Here is a 16518-nt window from a genome sequence, read left to right on the forward strand (position 1 = left end):
CTAAGTGTCCACAAACATTTGAACATGTAGGGGACAACACCACCCTCCTAGGGGCCCTCGTCCCAGAGGGGGGTTACTTTTCCAGTCTCAGTGTATGCATTTCAGGTCTTGGTCCTCTAAGGTCCCCTATTGGCGGACAGTCGTCATTCAGGGATAATGGGGTCTAATATATCAGTACCAGCGTGTCTGTGTGTCTGTGTGTCGTCTCCTCTTTAACGGCTGGAGGATCAGGCAGTGCTTTGATTCTCAGACACTGTCTGTACTGTCCCAGCCAGTGTAGGTGGACCACCATGCATTAACGTGAATGGGTGGGCCGTCCTGCATGCTGAAAGAGCTGGAAACAAGATAGGCTGACACAGAGTTGGCCTCTGCCTGTGTGAGAGGTCTGGAGTGGAAGGGGAGTGGACAGGTGATTTATGTGCAGGGGGACTTTCTCATTGCTCAGTGACCAGCAGGGGTCAGGGTGCACAGATGAGACCTCAAAATCCAATTTCTTTCAAAGTTAGAGCCACCAGACATAATACAGACGACAGATATTTCTACGACACCCATTTCCATAGTTACAATATACTCGTTTCCATGGTTACCATGCCATGCTTTTTGGATTATGAGCTGTTACCACAGTTATACTATTACTATACCATGGTTACACTACACCCACTGCCACGGTTGCACTACACACATTCACACAGGTGTGCTATATCCATCTCCATGGTTACTTCCCATGGTTTTTAAGGTCCCGCCTATTTCAACATTTAGAATTAAACCTATTGAAATTGTCACACTACACTATTTCCATGGTTACGCTACACACATTACCAAGCATATGCTACACCCATTCCCACAGTTACACTATACCCATTTCCATGGTTACGCTACACCTATATCCTGTGTTACGCTGCACTCATTTCCGTGGTTACGCCACACTTTTTCTCACACATACGCTACATCCGTTTTCATGGTTACCCCCAGGGTAATTAAGGCATTCGCTATTTATATTGTCATACTACACCCATTTCTATGGTTACACCCATTGTGCCTCTACATCTTTTTCCACAGTTGTTGCAACCACTTCCTTGGTTACGCTAAATACATTTCTACTGTTATGCTACACCCATTTCCAAAGTTATGCTACACCCAATTCCAACAGTTATGCTACACCCATTTCCAAAGTTATGCTACACCCAATTCCAACAGTTATGCTACACTTATTTACACGGTTGTGCTACACCCAATTCCAACAGTTATACTACTTCCACTTCCACAGTTATACTACACCAATTCCTTGGTAATGCTGCAGTGTCTGGATGATTCTTACTTTTTGAATATCTGTCTTCTCAGGGACCTCCAGGATTCATTGGGGAGCAAGGACAGCCTGTAGGTGCACCTTATTACCATAGACACCACATCCACACATACCTCACATTTCACGCCGTCTGAGAATCTGATGTGGGTTTTTGTGCTCCTTTAATTGTTTGTTGGCAGGGTCTGATGGGTGCGAAGGGGCAGAAGGGAGAGCCAGGAGAGAGCCTACCTGAGGTGAGCTGCTCTCCTCAGCATACTGCCTACTTTACCTACCAGCATAACTCTCTCATTCAAAATGCTAAGAATAGCACTAATAATGAATGAAAGCTGGTGGGTCAGTTAGCATTTGGTAAATTATGCAAAATTCTAGCGAGATTGTTTGGAGCAGATTGTTTGGAACAGATATTAAACATGGGTATTATTATAAAACGTGGGTATTATTTTTTATATGCAAGTGCCTTATAGATATGCAAATAAATTACACACATATATATATATATATAATATAATATAAAAAGGCCCCAAAGATTTACATAAGTTTTATAAATGATGCTAAATCATACCAAAAAGGATTCCACTGATGTTATGTGTGCCAAGTGATTCCAGGTAGGCTCTGGACCCACCATGACCCTGGTCTGGAAGATGTGGATAAGAAGATGAATAAATGAATTAATGTTAAAGAGGTCAAAAGGGTGTTTTTGCCTGGAGTGTAGTACATAAATAGGCCTCGGGCTGATCTGTGTTTGTAGCACAACGTATGACTGGACTGAATTTAACAGAACTGAACTGACTGCAGGGTGAAGGGACTCAGCAGCTGAGAGAGGCTCTGAAGATTCTGGCCGAGAGAGTGCTCATTCTGGAACACATGATTGGCATCCATGGTAATGTGGACGACTTGCTAAGTTGTCTGTCTGTCTGTCTGTCTGTCTGTCTTTAAATGGGACGTCTTCATCTGTTCATTTATGGAAGGACCACTTTATATATAAAGGTGGGGGGTGCATGATTTTTGGCCCTTTGAGGAGTACACTATGTGTCCAAATGTTTGTGGACACATAGTGTACTCCTCAAAGGGCCAAAGATCAAGCAAACCTTTGAGGAGTACACTATGTGTCCACAAACATTTGGACACATAGTGTACTGTGTCATGCAGGCCGAATCCAGCATGATCTTTGGCCCTTTGAGGAGTACACTATGTGTCCAAATGTTTGTGGACACCCCTTCTAATGAATGCTGGATTCGACCTGCTGACACAGACGTGCAAATGCTTACACACAGGCTGAACACACAGCTTGTTTAGTACCTGTAGAGAGGTACTGCCAATAGAATAGGACTCTCTGGAGCAGATAAACATGAACCTAATGGTACCGTGCTGCCTAATGCCAGGCCAAGCGTGGGTTACCGGAGGGGTATAAAGCCTGAGCTGTGGAGCAGTGAGACTCTGGTGCTCCATCCAGTACTTTTGAGATGAGTTGGTGTTGGTGAATGCAATCAAATCCTCGCAGCAGTGCTCCTCCAAAATCTAGCGGGAGGTCTTCTTCCCTGGACAGTTGAGACATTTACTCCAACAAAAGCAGGATCAACTTGGTTTCAGAAGAAACAGTAAATGAGCAGGTGTCCCAATACTTTTGTCCGAATAATGTATTTACTCGTATTTGTGTTTGTTTACAGAGTCGCCAGCTGAGGGCGGATCTGGTTTGGAAGGTCTGCAAGATCCTCTTCCTCTGCCTGCGGTGAAGATCAAAAGGGCCCAGTCCGCCGCTCTCCGTGCCGGCCAACAGAAGAGGAGTGTCTGACATTTCCACCAAAGCTCCAGCCTAGCTGTCACTCATTCCTGTCCCGAATGATCCTAGACCACAGTGCTCTTCTAGAAACCACCCTCTCCACTTTCCATTTATAGGTTGTGTTGTGCTGTACAATGTTTGACAAGGAAACATTGTGTGTATTCTTTTTTTATTGTTGTTGTAATTATAATTGTGTTATTGTGGTATATACAGTACTGCACAGAGGATTAGGCCCCTAACCCCATTATTCTAATCCCTGTCTCTCAGCAGTGAGAGGGTTTCTACTGCAGAAGCTCCAGATCAGATCAGAACAGATAAAGCAGGTGAACATAAATCCAGTAAAAAGGAGAAACAAGAGCTTCTCATTCTGAAGAAAGAAAGTAGTGAGATCTTGTCGGTGAGCTAGTCTGAAGAACAGAGCTCGGTTCCTCCAGGTTTCTCCTGGACGCCCCCCAGTCCAGCCAGCACAGCGTGGAGGATGTGTTCAATTCCATCAGCAGCAGCAGCAGCTCACCTGATTTACCATCATTAAGCCCTGAGAGAGGAGAACTTTGGAGATGTTCTAATGATGAACACAGTGATGGAGAACCACCACCACCACTTTCTGCACTGTTGAGCAGCTCTTCATTGTAGTTTTCCCGAGTGCCTAAAACTTTTGTTCAGTACTGTATGTGTTTGTCTATGTGTGTGTGTATGTGTATGTGTGTGTGTGTGTTTAAATAGCAGGAGTTGACCTGCCAGTTCGGAAGGCTGCAGACTAAGCACAACAGATGCTACAACTGTGTCAGTTCGTCTTGCAGTCTCTGCAGTTCGTCTCACCTGTATCCGCCAGGCAGCGCAACTTTAGCACGCCGCTAGCCTGTCAGCATCTCGCAGCCTGTTCTCGGCTCCCCAGCTTGTTAAAACCGCAGCGAGACAGGATGGAACAAATGAGCCCCCTGCCCACCCGGCAGCTCCAAATAAAACGCTGTCAAACCAGAAACATCTGGATCATCCGCCACAAAAAGCAGCACCAGCCAGCAATTGTTTTGGCTCTCCAGCCCTAAAATACCGCCTTCTGGGTTTTGGTAGGAGTACGTTTTTTTGTTTGTTTTTTTATCAGCAAAAATGCCGCCGCGGGTTGTTTTCCCCGCGGTTAGGTCAACCCAACAGATTGGAGGAACAATCTGAGGTTTCGCCAATACTTTAAGAGCCACAATAACGGTCACATCACTCCAACTCTGCACCAGGGCTCTATTTTAGCGATCTTTTTAGGCGGGCCGTCAACCGTGCACCGCGCAGCTTGATTTAGGGGGCATGTCGGTGTGTCTTTGCTATGGTAACGACGGGAAAAGTTCACCCTGCACAGCTCAAAACTTGCAAAAGGCATGTATTAAGTCTCTTAATGAATCATGGGTGTGTTTTTTTTTTTTTTTTTTTGTTGGCGTAACGCGCAACAATAAACCAATCAGCGTGACGCTCGACTTTCCCTTTAAGAGCCGGGTGCGGTCATTCTGACTTTGGCAGGTTGATATTTCAGTGGTGTAAAGCTTGGGGGAGGGGAGGTACGAGCGTCGGCCTGCACGTGCCTGTGTTGACAATTCACTTCCAAGATAGCAACGAACGAGCGTCTGACTGTTGACGAACATCTGTCTAGGCTGTTTTCAGTCAGTGGAGCTCCTCCTGTGTTTTTCATTGCCAAGATACGTAGCAATACGCCAGAAATTGACCTGACCACCCCTCATTTCGAGACCACCGCGCCCATCGGTGTAGATACATTCGTAAGTAGAGTTTCTGTTTAACGACGCAGGAGGAAGGCGTGAACATAGAGTGCTGGCGGGGGGTAAGATAGCAGTGATCATCGTGCAGGATGTAAGATAGTATCCAGTTCGTGATTTTAACGTTAATACGTATTTTGCTGGACGTTTTTTTTATATATATATAGTTGATTCCCAGTGGTACTCTTTTTACAGTGCCTGAATGTTGGTACACATACGAAGGTAAAAGTCGTAAATGAAATCGTTAATGTAATTTAGTACGCTAGGAAGTTTCCCTGATTCTGGGTCTTGGTTCTGAACTGTAATGGTAACGGAATGGTTTCTCGGCTGCAGGCCTGTGCCATGTATCGAGCTTACTGTGCCTCCTATTCAGCTGTTGATTGTTGATTGAATACGTACTATTGTTTGCACTCTGATTTCAGGTTGTTAACGCGCTGGTATATAAAAAGTGTTAACGTGTGTGTGTGTGTGTGGGTGAATGCACCTGAAGGTTGACTTTCAGGTCTTTTTGTAATTTCAATAAAAGATTCCAGATCCGGTGTGACGGGGTTGACTCCGGTAGGTTGTTGTTAATCTTTTATTTTATATAACGTTATTATTCTTTAACGATGGCGATAAACGCTCGTGAGTAGGCGCTGAGTAGAAGTAGACAGTCAGTGTATCTACGAGCCCTGCTAAAAATGACCCAAGGTCTTTAGCTTTTGATAAGCCCAGGGTTTTAGAGTTTGATGGTTTAGCTCAAATAAGCTTATGTACCCTGATAAACAGCACAACCAGCTTGACCCACCTGCAGAACCAAGCCGGTTGACCAGCACAACCAAGTTAGGTCACCCTATGGCCTATGACTAGTACAGGGTAGGACGTCCCCGGGAGGAACTTTTTGACCATCTTCCCCATTATCTGAAACCATCCACCAGTAAAAGCTAGTCTCGGTCTGGCTGAATCTTAGCTGTCTAATCGCTTTATTGCTAATTGTTTGGTCTAATCGCTCCAGATGTTGCCAGATTGTTGTTAGTAAGACCTCAAAAAGTTAGAACATCTGGCATTTGGTTTCCTGAACGTTCAAATTGATTCAACTTGATGTTTCTGCAACGTTTTCTTTGTAGCGTTTACGAAAACCCTAACATAATTTTAACATAACACTTAGGCCCCGCCCACACACAAATTTAGCTTTTTTCGGACACTGAAAATTGAGTTTTTCTAAAACGCTGACGTAAGAACGCATGCGGGTTTCCAGTGGAATCTCAAATGCCTCCTTACTCGCTAAATAGTGAACTACGTAAGTTGTGAACTACGAGAAGTGAGGGAAATCTCTGTAACTGAAAATATCCGGATCCGTGTGGGCGAGGCCTCAGACAGCTCACCAACCACAACCTCGAGCTCGATTAAAGATTGGCATGGGCTTCAGGACCACAGAAATGAGAAACCAGAGTCTGCTTCACTTTCAAAAACCACTTTATCCATCCTCAGAGTTTCTACATCCTCAGAGTCCTGAACGTCATGTGCAAAGGGCCTCAGCTTTCAGTGTCAGCGTATGGGATGACGATGGGGTTCACACTGATGACGGAAACTATTTACAGGTTGGAGGTTTCTCCCCGGCTCCTCACTCCTGCTCCTTGTCTTCTCCATGTGTGATGACGTAGCAGAGGTTCTTGTAGTCGAGGTTTCCAGAGACGTCCAGAGGGAAGTTAGTAAACATCTGGTTGACCTGTGTAGAGAAGCCAAGGAAAGCTCATGAAACCCTGAGGATCAGACTGTCTGAGGAACATCAGAAAAGAGGGTGGAGGTCCCCGCTCCATGATTTCACCCTAACAGTGGCGCTATAAGGAAGGGTTTCTTATAAAGTGGCCAGTGAGTGGAAGTACAGTAGAGGTGTTTCTAATAAAATGGCCAATGAGTGGACATACAAGGAAGATGTTTCTGATAAAGTGGCCAGTAAGGGGACATCTGCGTTAGGTGTTGCTAATAAAGTGGCCAGTAAGTGGACCTATGTGGTAGGTGTTTCCAATAAAGTGGCCTGTGAGTGAACATACAAGGAAGGTGTTTTGAATAGTGGCCACTGAGTGGACATCTACGGTAGGTGTTTCTAATAAAGTGGACATACTGTGAAGGTGTTTCTAATAAAGTGGCCAGTTAGTGGACCTCTGTGGTAGGTGTTTCTAAAAAAGTGGCCAGTAAGTAGAAGTAAAATGGAGGTGTTTCTATTGAAATGGCCAGTTAGGGGACATATAAGAGAGGTGTTTCTAATAAAGTGGCCAGTGAATAGATGTAAAAAGTTGTTATTTCTATTGGACACTGTGTGTGTGTGTGTGTGTGTGTGTGTGTGTCTCTACAATATACCACCTGATGGGGAGGGCCTCAAAGAATAGGATGCCCTAGAGTGGTGTGAAGGCCTACATCCTAATTTAAATGTCTCTCTCTCTCTCTCTCTCCCTTTCCCTCCCACCACTTTCCCCAGTGTATTTGTGTGTGTGTGTGTGTGTGTGTGTGTGTGTGTGTGTGTGTGTGTGTGTGTTTCTTGCTCCCGTCAGCTGAAACTGATGTTGGTATAAACCCAGCGGGGGCCGAGTGTGCCACAGTGTTTGATCAGCAGCATGTGCACATGTCTCCTGTGTGTACCCCCATGGTTGATCAAGAGCGCTGCCCAGCGGCCCCCGTGGACCCCCAGAGAGCACGTTGCCGTGCCAACGCAGCGTGGCCGCTCATCTGCTGGACACATGGGAGCCACAGTGAGCCTACACAGTTTTTCTTAGTGGGTTCTCTCCCCCCCCCAACTGCTCTGGGTGGGTTTTTTGGTGTGTGACAGCAAGATGGATGATTGTAATCACAGGAGCCATCAGCCAGGCAGGACGCTGCCACGAGAAGCCAGCCAGCAGATTACTGCACACTGCTGCCATGGGAACAGAGGGCTTGTTTGTTTTCCTCTGTGCGTGAGTGTGTGTGTGTGTGTGTGTGTGTGTGTGTGTGTGTGTATCATCAGCATTTATTTCCAAGGCTTTGATGCATGCTGTATGATAGCTGCTACACAAAAGTTTTGGAGTGTAAGGGAGTGAGAGAGAGAGAGAAAGCCAGACAGATGGACGGAGACAGAGAAACAGAGACAATGAGAGAGAGAGACTGAGAGAGGCAGATAGAGACAGACAGGGAGATAGAGAGATAGAAAGACAAAAGGAGACAATAAGAGAGACATAGATGGATAGAGACAGACAGGCAGACAGAGTTAGACAGACAGAAAGACCCAGAAAGGGAAGGGATGAGAGAGACAAGGAGAGAGCAAGAGGGACAGAATGAAACAGAGAGGGACAGACAGGGAGAAAAATAGTGATGGACAGAGACAGACTGAAAGAGAAGGGGTGAGAGACATAGAGACACAAAGAGAGAGACAAGGAGAGAGCAAGAGGGACAGAATGAAAGAGAGAGGGACAGAGACAGACAGAAAGAAAGACAGACTGAAAGAGAAGGGGTGAGAGACATAGAGACACAAAGAGAGAGACAAGGAGAGAGCAAGAGGGACAGAATGAAAGAGAGAGGGACAGAGACAGACAGAAAGAAAGACAGACTGAAAGAGAAGGGGTGAGAGACATAGAGACACAAGGAGAGAGCAAGAGGGACAGAAATTCAGAGAGAGGGACAGAGACAGACAGACTGAAAGAAAGGCTGATAGAAACAGATAGAGACAAAGACATGCATTTATTTGTGTGTGTGTGTGTGTGTGTGTGTGTGTGGCACTCACCTCAGCTTCAGAAAACTTGTCCGCTTGAGACATCAGGTAATATTTGATTCTGTTAATTAGCAGAAAATACAGACAGCTGTTAGCCAGCGGCACTGTCCCTGTCCCCGTCCCCGTCCCCATTCCCATCCCTGTTCCTGAGGAACTTTGCTCATTTGCTAACGTTGCAAATCTGTTAGCCCAAAGCTAAAAACACTAGCCAGAAGCTAACGTGCTAGTCACAACAATACAAAGCATGAGTCAAAATACTGCCACTGGCACTTACTCATCCCCCTTTAGAAAGCCTGTTCCCTCCGGGTCAAACATCTTGAAGGCGTTCAGTATGGTCTCCTCCGGGTCGGTGCCTGGAAAGTTAGCAACAGTCAGTCTAAGCAAGGATCAAAGCCACCAGGTTCAGTAGATGTAGTGTCTAAGAAGCAACATCACCAAAATGTGACGAGCTAATTTGGGCTAACTGTGCAAATGCACACACACAGCCTGTAGAGACGTACTGCCAAAAGATGCCAGGCATGGGCTAGAGGGGTATAAAGCCCCCCAGCATTGAGCATGTTGAGCAGTGGAACCACCAGCCAACATCCTCATGTGGGGCTCACATGGATGGAACGTGGGCTAGGTGAGTTCCAATGGGCATGGGCTCTGAGTGGGCTCCCCAAATGGGCCCCATCATTACAGCCCACCTAAATGTCACATGGGTCCCATCTAGGTCCCATATGCAGTGTATAACCCAAATGGGGCCCATGTTTAACCCCTATCTGGTCCCATCACTGACCCTGGGGGGCATCGCCTGGATATGTTAGCTGGGGGGTTCTCTGGAATAATTGATGATGCTCCACCCAATACTTTTGGAATGAGCTGGGGAGCTGAGGGGATGAGGTGGGTGGTGATCATCCAACATTGTAACCTCACAACGTTTTAACGTTCAGGCACTGGTCACTTTGGCCTGGTCAGTGTTAGATCCATGAGCTGGGGTCAGGTCTGTGAGTGTGTAAATGATGACGACTGTAGCTGGAGCACACCTTTGAGCTTCTCTCCGAACATGCTGAGGAACACTGTGAAGTTGATGGCGCCAGGAGCTTCTTTCAGCATGTCCTCCAGCTCGTCGTTGCCTACGTTCAGCCGGCCTAGAAGCGTAGATGGACACCGACACTCACAATCAAGATCCTTAACTGAACATCAACAGAGCGTCCCACCATCTACCGTCCACTAGGAAAGGTCTGTTACCGTCCACGTCCACTACCGTCCACACTTTTTATTGGCCATTGCTGTGGTGCCCAGAGAGCAGAGAGAGTTGCCCTTGCTCAAGGGCCCAACAGTGGTGGCTTGTTGAGCCTGGGTATTGAACCCACAACCCTGGCAACAATTGCCTGGAGCTCTAGCCGCTGAGCCACCACTGCCCCAACCCCACCTATGATAAAAAAAGTGCTCCTTAAGAGGTTAAAAAGGGTGTAGATTTTAACCCCTCTTCAGTCACCCTGAAGAACGTGGCCAAAAGCACATGCACATTCTGCTCGCACCCCATTAACTACGTCAAAAACGGTTGTAGCGTTTTACCCCGTCTGCCAGAAACAGAGGAAAGAAACGGCAGGCCCATTTTATTCTCCTCTACCTGAAACCTGGAAGTGTTGGGAGAAAAATCAAGAGCATTTACCCACGGCAGCGAACGTGTCTCTGAGGTCGTTCTTGTCGATGAAGCCGTCTCTGTTCTGGTCCATGATGGTGAAGGCCTGCAGGCGGTCATAACGCGTTAACTCGGGACACATCGTCTGCTCTCTATATATCAAAGAAATGCGCTGCGCTAATGTCTTAAGAGCCCATCCATCCTGTAGACTGTAAATTACAGTGATTATGGTCTAGGTCTGGTCCAGCCAAGGAGCTGGCTGTTAAAGTTATAGCTCCTGTGAGTTATGGTTTGTGTGGTTTGAGAGTACAGCACATGGCTGAGGCGTGGGGATAAATGGTGCAAATGGCTCTTGCCTCCTTGAACTCCTGAATCTGAGACTGCTCGAACATGGTGAACACGTTGGAGCTGCCCGACTCCTTCTTCTTGGCCTTCTTGGGCGACTGCACACATAGAGAAAGAAACGTTATTGGAAGCATAGAGGCAATCAAATCATCGACATTTTAAACGTACTACGGCTTACTGCGGGAATGGAGAGGAGACCTCTGAGAACACTAGAACTCTGGACGGTTAGGTAGCTCAGCTGATTCCCAAAAGCATTCCTAATATTAATAGATCTGTTGGGGTCTATGAATTGCACAGCTTGTTTAATTGCCATAGAAAAGCATAGAATGGGACGCTCTGGAGCAGCTGCACGTAAGCCTTAGGTCAGCAATGTTCAGAATGCTATCAAATCCTCACAACAATGTTCCAGAATCCAGTGTAAAGCCTTCCCAGAAGAGTAGAGAATGGGATGCTCTGGAGCAGCTGCACATGAGCCCAATGTCACCATGGCCACCAAGTGTCTGCTAGCTTTAGAGCTCGGACCAGTGCTTTAAGGATGAGCTGGAGTTTACTAATGCTCTGAATGCAATCACATCCTCACTGCAATGTTCCAACCCCAAGTGTTAAGCCTTCCCGGAAGAGTAGAGCATGAGGTACTCTGAAGCTGCTGCTCATGAGCCTAGTATTGGGCTATGGAGAAGTCCTTTGAGCTGGAGGGCCAGAACTAGCCATCCAACATCAGTACCTGACCTCCCTAATGCTCTGTATGCAATCAAATCCTCACAACAATGTTCCAATATCTAGTGTAAAGCCTAGCCTTGTTCCCGTAAGAGTTAAGAATGGGATGCTCTGGAGCTGCTGCACATGAGCCCAAGGTCACCACGCCCAAGTGTCTGCTAGAAGGGTATGAAGCCCCATAGTATTTGGCTGAATGCAATCAAATCCTCATAGTATTGGACTGTGGAGAAGTGGAACTCCATCCAGTACCTGGCCGCTCCAAATGCAATCAAATCCTCACAGCAATGTTCCCTCATCTAGTGTAGTGTAAGCACATCTCAGCACCTCGTCCCGCACGCCGGACGCTAAAGGTCATCGGTGTTAATATTTAGTATAGTCAGCAAGTCCAGCTAGCGTCCTCCAAACGTTCCCCTGAGCCTTTTTTACGGGTTATTGACGGACACGTAATCGACCCCCATGACCTCCATGGCCATCACGCATGCATGTCCGTCAACTCTGCGACAGATTTTTGTGGTTACCATAAAAAACGTTAGTGACAACGGGGCGATTTGGGTGATGTTCCTACCATTGTGAGAGTGGAGGAGGTCCTGCAGATGGTCAGTCAAAGTCTGGGCAGACAATAGAGCCACTGCTACCGTTTTATATGCCGGTCAGGCCGAGCATACCTGCTCTAAGTTTAGACAATAGAGCCTGGCTGGAAAAATGCAGCAACTAGCCCCCCTTGCGAGGTATGTGGATCACGCTGGGTGCATCGCCCTCATAAAAGGCACAGCTATGTCTGTAATGCCCGGCCCGCCACACCCCTTTCACAGGTGCTGCTATTTTGAGGTCAGTGGGGACCAGGGCGTGAAAAAAAAATGACCTCTTATGAGATATGGACAAAAGTATTGGGACACCATCTCATTCGTGCTGAGTTTATCCTGCTACCGTCCAGGGAAGAAGGCTTTCTACTAGATTTTGGAGATTGGCTTTTGCATTGCTGTGAGGATATGATTGCATTCAGCGACAGGAGCGTTAGTGAGGTCAGAATGTCTGATGTTGGATGGAGGGGTGTAAAGATTCTCCTAAATTAGGCATGCCCCCTATAGGTTTACATTTATTTATCTGCTCCAGAGAGTTCTATTCAATTGGTCTAGCATCTGAATGCATTCATTATTAGAGGTGTCCACAAACATTTGGACATTATAGTGTAAGTGCAGAGTATAGCACTCGTACAGTCTTTGCCAAGTTGGATGTGATTTGAAAAGCCATTAGGGTCAATGTCAAGTGCCCAGTTTCACCCCTCAGCCACGGCCCATGCTGGGATTTGGAGGCAGCGTTTTCAGCAGCTGGGCAGCCGGCAGAGATCGTAATTCTCAAAGACATAAGAGACATAACAGGCGGATTCGCTGGGCTCAGGTCAGGGTATGTCTGACCTTAAAAGGCAGCCGCCACGACCTTTCACACCTGCCAAATCGTCGCCTGCATTAGCTTGCTGTTGTCGCTCGCCAGCTAGCACTGGACAAGGTTATTGCTCTGAAAGGCTCTTAGCTTTGCACTTTAGCCTCTTTCAAATCCACGGTATGGAAAGGATAGATAAACCAAACAAGCACAGAGCGGCTAACTATCTGTTAATCAGGACGTGGGCAATACCAGTTAGCATGAAAGGCTCCTAGCTTTGCACTTTAGCTGCTTCTTAGCCACCAGAGTTTAAACCAACAACCTCATGAGAGCTAGCAGTAAGCATGGAACTCGTGCTACAATGCTAACTGGCTTTCTCTGGCGTTTGTTCGTGGTCAGTCACATTAGCTCCGTTTGGATAAATGATCTGCCCAGTGTTTACAACCAGCTCCACGTTTTTTTCCAGGTCGTGACAAGTCATATTAGTGGACGCATTCCAAATCTGCAAGCCAAGCGTTATTTTCATCACCACGTGGGGTCATTTGTCCTACACTGACACTGAATCTGTCCAGTGGTTTGCCACATTGTCATGGGAGTGCCACAGGGGTCTATTTTGGGGCCTCTGCTGATGTGCTGATATGCTCTTAAATACACGGATCAGCCATAACATTAGTACCGGTGAAGGTCTATCAGTTCTATCAGGCTGGGTCAGAACAATTCCCAGACATCACCCAGATCTTGTGGAGTGTTTCTGGGATTCAGTGGTCAGAACCAACAGTTACATTTATGGCGACGTACAAGGTTACTCATAGTACAGAGTCGGGCCAATGCAGTGTTAGGAGTCTTGCCCAAGGACTCTTATTGGTCTAGTGCAGCATAGACATCGAACCCTGGTCTCCCACATGGTGAATTAGCTCACTAGAAGGTAGTGGTGTTAGCGGCGCCACATCAACCACTGCAACCATCAGCCATACCTGCCACAGGATCATGGGCACCTAAAAGCCTCACTGATGCGATCCATGAAGGCCCACACCTTACAACTCTGCTGCTAAGGCCGGTGCTTGGTGCTGGATACCACAGGATGGTCAGGTCTGTTGTGGTGGCACAAGGAGGACCTACTCAATATTAAAAGGTGGTCTTAATGTTATGGCTGATCGGTGTACTGTTCTGTTGGTAGGTTATGGATCACATTAAATCAGTAGCTGAGGAGCTGCTTGGACTGGGTCCGAACATCTCCAAAACATCAGGCAGGTCTTGTGGGGTGGTCCCATCAGTGTGCAGTTACTTACAGTACCTAGCAGTACTTACAGGACTTCTTGAAGGATCTGCTGTTAACTGCGGTTAGTCTTGGTGCCAGATACCACAGGACACCTCCAGAGGTCCTACGGGTCCAGAACATGTTCTGTTGCATCGGTATTGATCAGTCGTGACCCCGAGCTCGCAGTCGAACTCTTTCCACGTACTGAGGACTGAAATAGATCGGGAGTCATGTGCCTGCGTCCTCACAGGACAGGACAGTCCTTGCTGATCCAGGAGCAGCCAGGATGCTCGCTAACGGGGACAAGCGGACAATAGAACCGATTCCAGACCGACCTGCTCTGAGTCTGCCGTGGCCAGACCGACATCATTATAATGTCATCAGCACGGCTGCGTCCAGAGCGGGAGGGAAATGATTGATTAATATGAACTCCGCTGCATTTATTCTCAGACGCCAATCTGTCTCACACACAAAGGCCGGGAGACAGACCCCCGCCCCGCCGCCCGCCACCTGGCAGAGAAGACTATAGCATGTATTCAGACAACAGCGCAACCTGGACAAGTAAGGCCAGGCCGGAGTCATGGTGCAAATATAGACTCGGCCATTGTTGGCATTATTTACTGGGGCGCTTATGCAGGGCTGGCAGCAGGTTTGAGCATGTGTGTGCAGTTGCGTGTGCCAGACGACACAGCTAATCAACCACAGGGCATGTGATGAGTGTGTTTGAGTCCATATAAGAGCTGATATATATATATATATATATATATATATATATATATATATATATAGTACCAGTCAAAAGTTTAGAGACACCTGGCTGAAAGTGTGCTGATCATCACCTTGATCCCATTTGACCCAAACACTAGAGTGGCCAAAAATAAAAGAGGATGCTAGGGACAGTTCGGATGGAGGGGGTGGGGGTGGGGGTTCAAGTAGGCCTCAAGTTGTAGGCTGAACTGAAAGGAGGTGATTGGGTCATTATATACGCTATTAGGCTGTTGAGCGGTTTTGCGAAATGAGTAAGTGTGTGTGTAGGTGTAGGTATTTCCACCCTCACACACACACTGCCACGGTCCTACAAATTAGGCCTCATTGAACTTGTACTCACTACAATGGTTACCCATGTCCTCTTTTTTAAAAACAGTAATATGGTCACCCCAGCATTTGGATATTTTGAAGGTGGTAATCAGCACACGTTCAACCAGGGTGTCCAAACTTTTGATTGGTACTATATATTGGTTGGTATATATATATATATATATATATATATAGAACATGGGGTCTTGAGACAATTAAGAGTTCTTCCAGGCACTGTCAGCACTCTGTTAATAGCGAGAGAAGGGGGGGGGGGGGGGGGTCCTTTACAGGGAGCTGGTCAAGTTGGATCTCAGTGGGCAGGAACTTGTGATAACAGAAGGACACATGCTTCAGGGACAGCGCTGGACTGTGTGTGCAGCAGGTGTGCTACCCGGACGGGGTAGTCATACTTATTTTGGTGCTGTTTTTGTGGGAAGCTTATAAATAGCACCTTATATATGTATATATATATATACACTATATGTCCAAATGTTTGTGGACACCCCTTCTAATGAGTGCATTTAGCTACTCTAACTTGCACCCATCGCTGGCACAATTGTGCAAATGCACACACACACACACACACACACACACACAGCTAGTCCCTGTAGAGAGGTACTGCCAATAGAATAGAACTGTCTGGAGCAGATTAACATCATGACCCTAGGTGTGGGCTAGTAGAGGGGTATAAAGCCCCCCAGCAGCATTGAGGAGCTGTGGAGCAGTAGAACTACTGTGTTCTCTGGAATGATGGTGGTGGAGCTCCATCCAGTCCTTCTGGGATGAGTTGTGGAGTTGTGTGGGATGATGAGGTGGGGTGGTGATCATCATCCAACATCCTGACCTCACTGACTAACTCACTCTTGTCGCCTGAATGCAATCAAATCCTCACAGCAATGCTCCTCCTCCAAAATGTAGTATAAAGTCTTCTTCCCTGGACAGTAGAGACAGTTACTCCAACACTTTTCTTTTAATGTCCTTCATTTTGGAAGAAACAATAAATGAGCAGGCGTCCCAATACTTTTGTCCGTTTAGTGCATATGCACAAAACAAGTGCGTAATCATGTCTGCCCCCTTCTGTGTGATGAAAAAAAAGAAAACCTGCCTGCCCCAACTGTTTCTCATGTCCAAGGGAATCAGAGTCGCCCCCTTGTGGCTGAGGAGTAAACTACATGCTTCAAAAATCCTCAAAAATCCTCAAAAATCTATTACTTTTAAATTGTAGCTGCATGTTTAAACTGTAATCAAGACTTGATCCGTTGTCTTCAGGGCTTTTGCTTCTCCAGAGACAAAAGGAAAACAGTGGTTCTTATATTTAATTAGGCCTTAATGGTACTTAAAATCTTTACACATAAAATTAGACTAAACAGTCACATGTGAAGCCCGTCACCGCCCTTTTTTCAAATGGCCGCTAGTGCAGCATCGCTAGGTAGCCAGCGAGCCCGGGAGGGGGTGGGGGGGGTGGGTTAAGCCCGGCTCCCCATCTCCAATACAACAGCTAACAGACGCCTGTGCTGACCAGCATCACACTAGGACTGATGTGGGGAGAA

General features: G+C 46.8%; 2 protein-coding genes across 2 annotated transcripts in view; one reads left to right on the forward strand and one right to left on the reverse strand.

Annotated features, from left to right (window-relative positions):
- LOC140545834 (uncharacterized) overlaps positions 1-5371 on the forward strand; it is a 39040-nt gene extending 33669 nt beyond the window's left edge. Inside the window, exons 11-14 of the mRNA XM_072668830.1 lie at positions 1342-1377; positions 1486-1539; positions 2102-2186; positions 2974-5371. Of these exons, the coding sequence (XP_072524931.1) occupies positions 1342-1377; positions 1486-1539; positions 2102-2186; positions 2974-3098 (300 nt within the window). The 3' untranslated portion in view covers positions 3099-5371. The remainder of the gene's footprint in view (positions 1-1341; positions 1378-1485; positions 1540-2101; positions 2187-2973) is intronic.
- A 1075-nt stretch (positions 5372-6446) lies between these two features.
- On the reverse strand, positions 6447-10849 carry LOC140545570 (myosin regulatory light chain 2B, cardiac muscle isoform-like). Its single transcript, XM_072668404.1, has 7 exons — positions 10832-10849; positions 10548-10634; positions 10222-10297; positions 9590-9694; positions 8839-8917; positions 8577-8625; positions 6447-6551 (listed from the first exon to the last, which is right to left on the reverse strand). Exons 1-7 carry the CDS (start codon positions 10847-10849, stop codon positions 6447-6449), a joined length of 519 nt encoding a protein of 172 aa, XP_072524505.1.
- Between the last annotated feature and the right edge of the window lie 5669 nt (positions 10850-16518).

This window comes from Salminus brasiliensis, chromosome 23, assembly GCF_030463535.1.
Source record: "Salminus brasiliensis chromosome 23, fSalBra1.hap2, whole genome shotgun sequence".
In the NCBI taxonomy this organism is placed as follows: domain Eukaryota; kingdom Metazoa; phylum Chordata; class Actinopteri; order Characiformes; family Bryconidae; genus Salminus; species Salminus brasiliensis.